This window comes from Leptonychotes weddellii, chromosome 5 (assembly GCF_054177405.1).
Source record: "Leptonychotes weddellii isolate Sample4059 chromosome 5, ASM5417740v2, whole genome shotgun sequence".
In the NCBI taxonomy this organism is placed as follows: domain Eukaryota; kingdom Metazoa; phylum Chordata; class Mammalia; order Carnivora; family Phocidae; genus Leptonychotes; species Leptonychotes weddellii.
In genome coordinates, this window is record NC_138373.1 from 143,495,857 (window position 1) to 143,508,238 (window position 12,382).

General features: G+C 46.8%; 1 protein-coding gene across 2 annotated transcripts in view; it reads left to right on the top strand.

The window, feature by feature from the left end:
• The window catches only part of STAB2 (stabilin 2), a 146,084-nt gene that overhangs the window by 61,601 nt on the left and 72,101 nt on the right, over window positions 1-12,382 (top strand). For both annotated transcript variants that reach the window (XM_081822304.1, XM_081822305.1), the window contains 7 exons: window positions 424-510; window positions 1,878-1,989; window positions 4,466-4,646; window positions 5,663-5,756; window positions 6,984-7,142; window positions 10,232-10,327; window positions 11,347-11,439. In XM_081822304.1, the coding sequence (XP_081678430.1) occupies window positions 424-510; window positions 1,878-1,989; window positions 4,466-4,646; window positions 5,663-5,756; window positions 6,984-7,142; window positions 10,232-10,327; window positions 11,347-11,439 (822 nt within the window). The remainder of the gene's footprint in view (window positions 1-423; window positions 511-1,877; window positions 1,990-4,465; window positions 4,647-5,662; window positions 5,757-6,983; window positions 7,143-10,231; window positions 10,328-11,346; window positions 11,440-12,382) is intronic.

The following is a 12,382-nucleotide window of genomic DNA, read 5'->3' on the forward strand; positions in this document are numbered from 1 at the left end:
GGGTCACCCCCTTCCCTGCATCCATCCCTCCTGTGGTTCCCTCTGGCTCTTAACAGAGAGCCCACCCTCTTGATGCTCCCCCTCCACCCCACCATGGACCGGCCACTGCCGCGTGTCCAACCTGTCTCTTACCATCCTTGACAGTCTCTTCCCGACGACACAGAGGGTGGGCTCCATGAGCGCAAGCCTTCATGTCTTGTTCTCACGGTGCCAGAGCCAGCTTGGCACCCGTGGTTGGCGCTCGGTACACGTGTGATGAGCAGATGGCTGAGCACCAGCCATGCCATCATCTGCAGATGAAGTCGAGCCCATAATGAGGAGCTAATGCTGTTTATTACAATAACGGAGATTAAAATGTATCTCCTTTGAGGAATTGGCACTCTGCTTGTGGTTTCAAAAGGCAACACGCGTTTTGTTTCTCAGATACCAAAGTGCTGCAAAGGTTTTTACGGTCCTGACTGCAACCAGTGTCCTGGAGGCTTCTCGAATCCGTGCTCGGGGAATGGCCAGGTGATACAAACTGTTTCATGAGTACTGAGCTTGACCTGTCCTAAGTCAAGTGGAAAAGCAATTTTTAAAACCACTAAACCAAGAAGTGTTACAGTGCCAGTCACTATTCCCAGAAAGTAAAAGAAACAGATCAGTTGCGGGACACCTGGGTGGCTCAGTCAGTTAAGCGTCTGCCTTCAGCTCAGATCGTGATCCCAGGGTCCTGGGATCGAGTCCCACATCGGGATCCTTGCTCAGCAGGGAGCCTGCTTCTCCCTCTACCTGCCCCTCCCCCTGCTTGTGCACGCTCTCTCTCTCTCTGACAAATAAATAAATAAAATATTTAAAAAAAAAAAAAAAGAAAGAAAGAAACAGCTCAGTTGCTAAAAGAACAGAAGGTATCTGTAGCAGAAGGAATTGGGGCCAGGGGTGGGGAGGGGGGAGTCCGGGAGTGTTCCGATACCTGCTTTCCTGCTGCTGACCACTTAACCTTAGATAATTCAATGAGGCTCCCTCTGACCCCACTTTCCTCCTATGAGAGGAAAACAGAGTCCCCTGCATTGATCTCCAAGATTTCTTTCAGGATGAAGATTCTGTGATACTTAAAAAAAAAAAAGCACTGCCCAGTGATCTGCTTTTTATTAACCCACCTCCAAAACCTAGTAAAATGTAAAGGCCCAAACTTGACTCCTCTAGCTTGGAGGCCAAAGCTGAACAAACAAAGGTAAAAGTAGCAGTGTTTAACATGGGAAATTATAGATCTGTGCATTTAAGAAACCCACATCTAAAATATGCCCCTCTCAAGGGGAAGGGAAAACCTGCAACCACAAATGGGTTGAGGTGAGGCAAGACCAGGGCAAAGCAGGTACGAATTAGCTACCACAGTCCATGGCAGGAAGTCACCCATGCCCAACTCTGGTGCACAGCGATCCTTGCAAAGTCAACCTTGAAACAGCTGAAATGGGGAGGTGGAAGACAAGAAGTCTTACACTGCAGGGGGAAACGCTGTTGTCTGAGGTCAGGAAGCTGAGCGAGCAAGACTCTGGAGAGAATGTCCAGCCTTCATTCTGAAGGTCGGTGGCCGGTCACACCATCCCGCAAGCATTGTTTGCAGCTTTCCAGTTCACCATGGTGACACCCTTCCTCCTTGAATGACTTCCCTTCAGGTTCGAAATCCCGACTCAGGACCCCAAGCTTGTCCCTGTTTTAGCATCCTACCTGTTACCAACATGACTCCACTTTCCATGAGGAGTCCCAAAGAGCCATGTCTAGCAGAGAGAATCTGACTTCAAAGAAGTCAGGCCATGACACAAAGGCATCTGGGACTTCTTTACAGTGGAACATTGTCCTCATGCCCTCATTGACCTCATTGTCCTCATTGCTTGCAGTGTGCAGACGGCCTCGATGGCAATGGGACGTGCATTTGCCAAGATGGCTTCCAAGGCTCCCAGTGTCAGTTCTGCTCTGATCCCAATAAATATGGACCTCGGTGTGACAAAAGTAAGTGGCACTTCCAGAGCTTCCTCCTGTTCCTCAGCCAGGATCCCTGCGTCTGTGGGCTGTGTGCCCTTTTGCTTGGTGTATACCCTCATCCTGGGTCATTTCTCAACACATGGTTCTCAAGCTGTAGCCCACGCCAGACTGCGGGGCCCCACTGCAGAGTTTCTGAGGCAGCAGGCCTGGGGTGCTATTGGAGAACTTGTGATTCTAGCCGGTTCCCTGGGGATGCCCACACTGTTGGCCAAGGGACCACAGTTTGAAAACCAGTCTCTTAAAGTGTCCCCACAAACCTGAATTGACCGTGGGCTCAGTAGCAACACACAGACTCACTCTCTATCCTTCCAGCAATCCCCTTCTATCATCTCCCCCCCTCTGCAAAATGTGTGACCTTGGGCAAGTGACTCCCCCCCTCTCTAGACTTTGGTTTCCTCATCTATAAAATGGGGATAATAATAGTAATTACCTCATAATGTTAGTGCAAGTTATAAATGGAAAGCCCTTGCCTTGGGACAATGCCTAGCACGTAGAATGCAATACAAATACACTAGCTCTTATTATTATCTGTGATTGTTGTTACTGTTGCTGTTATTCTAAGTTCAGTGACGTAAATGTCAGGAAGCTTGGAGAACAAGCAGAAAGTTCCACAACACTAGGCATTAAAAAAAAAAAATGCAGTTATTTAATCTTAGAAAATGCATTATTCTTTTAAGATTGCAACATGTGTATATTTAAGTAGATAGATACATAGATATGTAGAAATAAATATAGATGTATATTTCCACACTAGGATTAGAACTTGAAAGAAAAAAAAAATGACTAGATCAGAGCTGGCTGTGGAATCAAGCCAGCTGGAAGTTAAATCCCCACTCTGCAACTGGCAGGCTGTGTGACCATAGAAGAAGTCTCATTGAGTCTTACTTTCCCCATCTATAAAACGAAGATGATAATAGTACCCATGTCATGGGTTTTTGATGAAGTTAGACCATAATTTAGGGCCATAGCACAGAGCTTCCACCTAGCAAGAAATCAGTAGATGAAGCCCTTCTTACTACGATCACTACTAACGCCATTTGCTGGTTACAAAGCACACAGCCCTTCCTCTCTCTCACCTGGTCTGATCTTCACACCCACCTCTCAAGATGGACAGGAAACTGGAACACAGCAGGGTGGAGCTGCTGATCCTAGTCCACTGTTCTTTGTGCCAAACAAGGTTTCTGAAAAACAAAAATAAGGTTTTATTCCAAAGCCTGCCAACGTTGGTATTTTTATGAGGCCAGCAGGGAAGTATGCTGAGGCCAGGGGAAGCCGTGGAGGTTTCCACACCGATGCGTCTCGTCCTGGTCTGTGGCTGCCCACCGTCCCATGCAGGAGAGCCTCCTCTTCCTTCTGTGCCCTTGTCCCTTGCAGATGAAGTCCTGACTTGCTTAAAAGTTTATGAAAAGTTTTTTGTTTTAAATCCAGCCATGCTTTTCCGGCCCACTCACTGTGTCTCTCTTCTCTGCCCTGGATGTTGGCTGCAAGGACCCACATGAATTCCTCTCCTATCGCCCTCCTGGGTCAAAACCGCAGAAGCCTTCCTTTCTGATCATAGCCAAGCCCCCAAATCCTTGCCTCCTGCCTTTAAGAAATTGTGCATCCTTCTTTTCACTACCGCACGCATAGGAGCTTGAGTCTGAAGCACACGTTGCAATCTTTAAATACCTATCATCAAAAGCAAAGTAAACCACTGAAGTTTAAAATGATCACAGGCATGTGGAAACACCAGCTAATACCCTAACCTGTGGTGTTTGCACGTGGGCACTAACAGACATGGAATCTGAAGTCCTGGGTTCAAATCCCTGTTTGAAAACTTAGCAGCAAGTTAGGCAATGTGTGTCACCTCTCTGGCCTCAGTTTGCTCATCTGGAAATGGGGATGATAAGAGTACCTACCCTCTGAGGCTGACTGTTAATAAGATGATACAATTGAAGTCCGGCCCGATGCCTAGAACAAGGTCAGTGCACAAATACTGGCCATCAGTTAGCGCTGGTTTGCTGTGACAGAGAGTAAAGAACAAGTATGTAAGCCACACGTCAGAGGCCATGCTGGCATGAGAAACCACTTCTAATGATTCCAGAAAGGTGAGACATTTCCAGACTAAGCTCTCCAGCCATAAAGTAAATGAAGATTGAGTTCCTTGGCGTCTTTCACACACACACACCCCATGCACACATACATGCAAAGCACTTCTGGGACTGAGTTCTTCCCATCCTTGATAGGACAGTCAAGCTCACCGAGCACTGTCTCGGGCACATGGAGAGACACTTGAGAAGCTAAGACCTAGCCTCCAGAGCCCTCCCCCGGCTCAGCCCCAGGTTCTGCTCTGACGGGCACGAGAGGGGGGGGAGGGGAAGGGGTCTCTCTCCTCCATGACCCATGTACCCCATTGCTACATTTGTCCCCCAACCCCCAAATGTCCCTCTTCCTTCTCTTCCAGAATGTCTGTGCATTTCCGGAACATGCAATAACAGGATCGACAGTGACGGGGCCTGCCTGCCTGGCACGTGCAGAGAAGGCTCTGCGGGGAGGTTCTGCCACAAGCAGACCTCGGCCTGTGGGCCCTACGTGCAGTTCTGTCACATCCACGCCACCTGTGAATACAGCAATGGGACAGCAAGGTAGGCCTGTAGGGCACCACCCTAAACAGCCCCCAGCCACTGCGCCACCTGTAGGTAGATGCAGCCCATATCTCAATTCTTTGCCAACAAAGGCCTGTTTTCTCCAGCTGCCAATGTGGCCTTTGTGGAGAAAATCTCAGACTGAGCTGGGTTCAAGTAGCCGCACTCCCTGCTTTGCAACGTACCAACTGTGTGACCTTGGGCAAGTTACTTAACTGAGCTTCACTTTCTTCATCAGGACAATAAGGATGATGTTGCCTACATAGCAGGGTAATTGTGGAGGTCATAAAAACTGGATGTAAAAGCACCCAGCACCAGGGGCGCCTGGGTGGCTCAGTTGGTTAAGTGGCCAGCTCTTGATTTTGGCTCAGGTCATGATCTCAGGGTCATGAGATCGAGCCCTGCATCTTCGGGCTCCACGCTCAGCGGGAAGTCTGCTTGAGATTCTCTCTCCCTCTCCCTCAGCTCCTGTCCTCTGTGCTCTCTCGCTCTCTCTCTCTCAAATAAATAAATAAAATTGAAAAAAAAAAAAAACTGTCTCATAGAAGAGATGGTAGTTGTTCTCTCCAGAGCCACGGATAATAACTAGAGGCAGATTCCAGCCCCATCAAAGCAACAAAGCTGCCGGAAGTCGGGCCTCACAAGGCGCAAGTGCAGGCAGGCACCTGCTAAATGTTCCACATGCTTTATCTCGCTCACTTAATCTTCACAGCGTTATGCGGGAGATTTTAGACTCATTTTCCAGATAAGGAAACAAAGTCCCCCAGAGGTTAAGGGGCTCATCCAGGGTCACACGACTGCTAAGAGGTGGAGCCTGGATTCCCACCCAGGCATGTCTGACCACAGACCCCCCCTCCAAGTGCCTGTGACCACCTTGGTACACTGGCTCCGCCCACAAGGGCAACCTGTCAAATGTCTGGCCAGGAGCCGGTTCACCCCCGGCTGGCCAGCCTTTTCCTGGGTGGTTGCTGCTTACAGTTCTGGGGCTGATTTTGTGCATGTGCTCTGCGTTGCAGCTGTGTTTGCAAAGCAGGATACAAAGGGGATGGAAGCCTCTGTTCAGAAATGGACCCTTGTGCAGAAATCACGCCGGGGGGCTGCAGCCGAAATGTGAGTGTTGCTCTTTATTTCCAAGCTGCCTGGTTTCTTAGGAAATCCTGAGGGACGGCCTTGCAAAAAGCGGTATCTGAAGGCTTTCTGTTGCATGAAGCACATTTGCTGGAACCTTGAGTTTTAAAGATGATGCCTTCTGTGAGCCTCCACTTCCTAAATCCGCGTGTGCAGGGAATGTCCCAGGACCACAGGAGCGGGGGTCTTTGGGCTCTTGAAAACAGAGCCTGAGAATCAGATATTGGAGGTTATTAGCAATAAACCAGTGATTCAAACGTTACAGCTTACAAGTGACTTGAATGTCCATGATCTCATTTGCTTTCCCTAACCCCCCAACCCAATAAAGAATGTTCTTATCCCCATTGTACTGATAAAGAAACTGAGGCTTGGGGACGCTAAGTGACTTGCCCTAAGTTCTATTATTGGGTATAGCTCAGGGGTATAGCCCAAACTTACCACTGCTTTTGAACATCCCTCTCACCACCACCGAGCCCTACGTACAGTTTACTAACTGGTCTCCCTGCTGCTTCCACGCCCCCGCCCCCCGCCGCCCCTGGGGCATTCATTGTCCACCCACAGCCAGAGTGACTTGAAGCGGATCGGATCATGTTTCTCCCGTGCCGAAACCTCTTCCGTAGCTGTCAGGCTCCGAGGGTGAAATTAGACGGGAATGCCTCGCCCCATCCCACCAGACGCCCCTGGGGCTGGTCCCACCCTTTGGACAGCGTCCCCGGCACCTCCTCCCTATCACGCTGTCCTTCAGCTTCCCGGCTGCTGGGTGCTCCTCCGGAGAGGTCTGGAGTTGCTACAGTGGTTGGGAGCTTGCACTTCAGCGTTCTAGAAACAGGGTTCCTGAAGTTTTGTAGCTGTGTGACCTTAGGCAAGTTACTTACCTCCTCTCAGCCTAGCTTCCTTATCTGTAAAGCAGATACTAACGCGCCCTTCCTCCAGATGATGGCTTCTACCGGCGAAACACTAAGAACAGTCCCCGGCTCCGTAAATGACAGCGACGTGCTGGGGGCTGGCCATTAGCTGGCCCACAACAAGCAATGCTGGTCTTTAAATCGTCTCCTGTTTTCCATGGATTCGGTGCAAACGTGCATTGTAATCATTTCTATCGCACTCCATGCAAACACGCGTTTCTAGAAGGTACCCCCGTTTTTTGCTTTGGGAATCATGTGGCTAGACTGAGGTTTCCGAGATTCGCTGCGGCTTGTCCCCCTGCAGGCGGAGTGTGTCAGCACGGGCATGGGGACCCACACGTGCGTGTGCCAGCAGGGATGGACCGGGGACGGCCGAGACTGCTCGGAGATCGACAAGTGCCTGCTGGCCAGCACCGGCGGCTGCCACGCCAACGCAACCTGTTTGTACATCGGCCCCGGGCAGGTAGGTGGGACGAGGCAGAGAGCAAAGGGGAGCGGGACTCCTCCAGTGGCTTTTCCTCGCTGGACGCAGCACTACTTCGTCTAGAACTTACTGCAGCTTCTGAATCATTTGTAGTAGTGAGAATCGGTTGTCACAACAAACCTGTGACGTAGGTACTTTTTTTTTTTTTTACCTTTGACACTCTTCACCCATTTAGCCCACTCCCACCCCCACCCCAGCCTCTAGCAAGCACCAATCTGTTCTCTTTATCTATGTGCTTGGTCTCAGGTTTTGGTGTTTGGGTTTTTTGGGTTTTTTTTATTTTTAAGATTCCCTATATAATTGAGATCATATGGTATTTGTCTTTCTCTGTCTGACTTACTGCACTTAGCATAATGCCCTCCAGGTCCATCTATGCTGTTGCAAATGGCAATATCTCATTCTTTTTTATGGCTGAGTGATAGTCCATTGTGTGTATATACCACCTCTTCTTTCCTCTATCAGTGGACACCTGGGTTGCTTTCATATTTGGCTATTATAAATAATGCTGCAATGAGCATGGGAGTGCAGATTATCTTTTCAAATTTGGATAAATACTCACAAATGAAATTGCTTGAAGGTACGGTAGTTCTATTTTTAGTTTTTTGAGGAACCACCGTACTGTTTTCCACAGTAGCTGCGCCAATTTACATTCCCACCAACAGTGCATGAGTTCCCTTTTCTCCACATCCTCGCCAACACTTGTTATTTCTTGTCTTGTTGATAATTGGCATTCTAACAGGTGTGAGGTGATATCTCATCGTGGTTTTGATTTGCATTTCCCTGATGCCAAGTGATATCGAGCGTTTTTTCATGTCCTGTTGGCCATCTGTGTGTCTTCGTTGGAAAAATGTCTATTCGCATCTTTTGCCCATTTTTTTAAAAGGATTGTTTGTTGTTTTGTTATTGCATTGCATGAGTTCTTTGTATATTTTGGATATTAGCCATTTATTAGATATGTAATTTGCAACTATCTTCTCCCATTCAGTAGGTTCCCTTTTCATTTTGTTGATGGGTTCCTTTGCTATGCAAACGCTTTTTAGTTAGATGTGGCCCCGTGTGTTTATTTTTGCTTTTGCTGCCACATAGGTTACTAGCATTATTCCCATCTTACAAAAGAGAAAATTGAGGCACAAAGAAGCTAAGTAATTTGCCCTCATTGCACAGAAAATAAATCATGTTGTGAAATTCACACTCAGATGGTCTGACTCCAGAGCCCCCTCTTAGTCACCTGACCACACTTTGTAATTCTGTAGCACTCTGCAGTCTGTGATCACTTTCACTTAACCTGGGTAAGGGAGACTGAGGCAGAGAAAGCTACTGCTCAGGAACCAGTCCACACTGAGGAGGTGATGACAAGTGTACCATGACCGTGGCCACGGAAATGTCCTATTCATGAAAGAGCTCACTGCCGTCTTATGTCTCACCACACATTTGGCAAACAATTGCATTTGGTTTTTTTTTTTTCACCTAAATTGCCAGATTGCATTTGAGAAAGACAAAATATGTCCTGGTCTCTATATTAGTTTGCTAAGGCTGCCGAAACAAAGCGTCACTAACTGGGTAGCATAGAACAACAAAAATGTATTGTCTCACAGTTCTGGAGGCTAGAGGTCCAAGATCAAGGTGTGGCCGGGCTTGGCTCCTTCGAAGGGCTTGAAGAATCTGTTGCATGCCTCTCTCCAAGCTCTGGGTGGTTTGCAGACAATCTCTGGAGTTCCTCGGCTTATCCACGCATCATCCTGGTCTCTGCCTTCATGTTCACAGGGCGTTCTCCCTGTGCGCATGTCTGGGTCCAAATCTCCCCTTTTCATGAGGACACCAGTCATATTGGATTGGGGACCCACCCTACTCCAGTGTGACCACATCTTAACTAATTACATAATAATAATCCTATTTCCAAGTAAAGTTACATTCTGAGGTCCTGGTATCAAGATTTCAACATATGAATTGGGACTGGTCGGGACCCAGTTCAACCCATAACAGTATCTATCCCCTCTCTGCTCTTTCTTTCTGTGGATAAAGGCATCCTGATGTGGGAGATGGAGGAAGAGAAAGGTTTTTTTTTTTAATGGTGCCATATAAGAAATAAAATAGACCATATCTAGGATTGCCCTCAGTAGTTACTAGCTGGCTTGAGAACTTTTAGATATTAGGCAGAAATCCTAATTACCATGAATATTTATGTAAAAAGACAAACCGTGTTTGGATCAACATGTCAGGGTTGGGGGTACAGGGAGGTGCTACCCCAATACCAAGTGGAAAGGATTAAACACCCATGTTTATAAGGTCTTGCCCTGCCCCATAAAGATATATACAGGTGCTTCTGTATACATATACTTGCATCTAAGATACACACATTTACCAGAGCCTGGGTGGCTCAGTCGGCTAAGCGTCTGCCTTCGGCTCAGGTCATGACCCCAGGATCCCCTCCCCCCTGCTCGTGCTCCTGCTCGCTCTCACTCTCTTTCTCTCTCAAATAAATAAATAGTCTTTTTTGAAAAAGATACACACAGGGGCGCCTGGGTGGCTCAGTTGTTAAGCATCTGCCTTCAGCTCAGGTCATGATCCCAGGGTCCTTGGATTGAGCCCCGCTTCAGGCTCCCTGCTCAGCAGAGAGTCTGCTTCTCCCTCTCCCACTCCCCCTGCTTGTGTTCCTGCTCTCGTTATCTCTCTGTCAGATAAATAAATAAAATCTCTAAAAAAAAAAAAAAAGATACACACATTTACCTTATAAAGCACACACAGCAAATGATACTTATATTGTTAAAGATAAAAATTCTTAAGTAGAAATTCTATTCCTTTCTTCCCACAACTTCATGGGTTGTCTTGTATCACGTATGGCACTTCTGGGATAATGAGTTCAGAAAGAAAGTACCAGGGAACTCTCAGATGAAATGTAACACAGAATGTGTAGAGCAACAGCTCTGGAATCGGAAGTGTAACAAACGGAAGACATTAACTCAGAAGGCCAAACAGCTATGATTTCTGTGGCTCATTTTTCAGGCCACGTGATGAAAGGCATGAAAGGCAATTGTTTTCAATAATCCCTTTTGTTCTTGGAATTACAGAATGAGTGTGAGTGCAAGGAAGGATTTCGAGGCAATGGGATTGATTGTGAAGCAGTAACTTCATGCTTGGAACAAACTGGGAAATGTCATCCACTGGTGAGTTACTTCATTTCTTTTATCCTTACTTCAAAAAGAAAAAAAAAGTTACTTGAGAAAGAAAGAAGACTAGTTTATTTCTTATCTAGAACTACTAATGAACAAAATCTCTCCTCCTCCCAAAGAGAGTCACCAGGCAGAATGTTCTTACAAATGTCACTCCAATCCAAAGGTTGGAAGAACCAACGTATGATTGCCAGATAAAATACAGGCTTCCCAGCTAAATCAGAATGTCAAATAAATAACAATCCTTCAGCACAAGTATGTTCCAACGATTACATGGGACAAATTTATACTAAAAATTATCCAGACCTTCTCCAAAATTCACATTTAACTTGGTATTTTTTATTTGTTAAACCTGGCAATTCTTTTTTTTTATTACGTTCATTTAGCCAGCATATAGTACATTAGTTTTTGATGTAGTGTTCAACGATTCATTAGTTGCATGTAACACCCAGTGCTCATCACCAGACGTGCCCTCCTTAATGCCCATCACCCAGTCACCCCATCCCCCACCCCCCTCCCTTCTGTGACCCTTAGTTTGTTTCCCGGAGTCCAGAGTCTCTCACGGTTTGTCTCCCTCTCTGATTTCTTCCCATTCAGTTTTCCCTCCCTTCCCCTGTGGCCCTCCATGCTATTCCTTATGTTCCACGTATGAGTGAAACCATACGATAATTGTCTTTCACCAGTGGGCCCCAAACATTACATGGGACATACTTATACTAAAACTTACTTGTTTATCTGAAACTCAAATTAACTGTGTGTCCTGTACTTTTACATGCTAAATCTGCGAGGGATGAAAAGGAAGAATTTAATTGTGATTAAGCAGGAGCTGTACCAAACACACAGACAGGAGCCTTTCTTTGGGATAGGGCAGGGTCTGCGGGTCACTCCCAGCGTCTTTCAACCCCAAAGTTGCAGTTTTCACCTTCGATGGAGACTGAGGGCTCACGGATGTAACTCAGAGCTAACTATTCTGTAAGGAAGGCAAACTCTTTCTTTTATCTCTGTTTTATCAGGCAACCTGTCAGTTTACTTCTGGCCTCTGGAGTTGTGTTTGCCAGGAGGGCTATGAAGGAGATGGCCTTCTGTGCTACGGAAATGCAGCCGTGGTAAGTCTGCAAAATGAACTCCTATGCAAAATAATAAAGACACAAAATCTAAAAAAAAAAAAAAAAAAAATCTCTTAGCTAGGATGCCAGTCATGTCCTCCAGGAGATCATACAGGAAAGCAAGCTGCTCACTCTTCTTGCAACAGCTTAGCCTCGCTGTCCCTTTGCCAGCTCGGCTCGCCTGTCCCAGGGACCCAGCCTCCCCTCTTTCTGCCATCAGCTCAGGTCCCACCTGCATTGTCCTCTCCCTTGGACCGATCCCTCCCTTCAAGGGATTACTCATGCATCTCAGCTCTTGCACCTGTCGGTTTACTCACTGACTATCTGACAGCTATTCACTAATTCATTTGATAACCTCAACCACTTTCAAAAAGGAATTGAGACAACTCTGAGATTTATTGCGTTGGTGTAAATTGCATACAATAACTCTTGCCATTCCCATGGTGTTTAATAGTTTTAAAATGCTTTCCCCTACATAAATGCATGTAATATTCATAAGTCCAGAAGCAAAGCATCATCATATTCATTTTTCAGATAAGACTTGAGTTCTCAGAGAGGTCAAGTGACTTACCCAAGATCACACAGCTAGTAAATGGCAGACTCAGGACATGAACCCAGTCTTTTTCAACTCAAGGTCTAGACCTTCCTTTATCACACCTGCACACATCACTGAGCTACTGGTGCTGTGGGTACCTCTTCGAGTCTTAACTTCCCCCAAACAAGTGTAAGTTGTGTGAGAATGGAGGTCATCTTTTCCCTTTCGTATGCCCTCCCTTCGCTCCCACCTGGTGCCCACTGCGGCTGCTCAGTATATATGTTCATCAACACAGTCCCACGGTGGAACGATGAAAAAGAAGAGTGGCTAAGACTTCCTGAGCATGTCCCGCATGCCAGCCTCTATTCTAAGCACTTCAAAACAGCAACTCCTCCAAATTTCACAGCA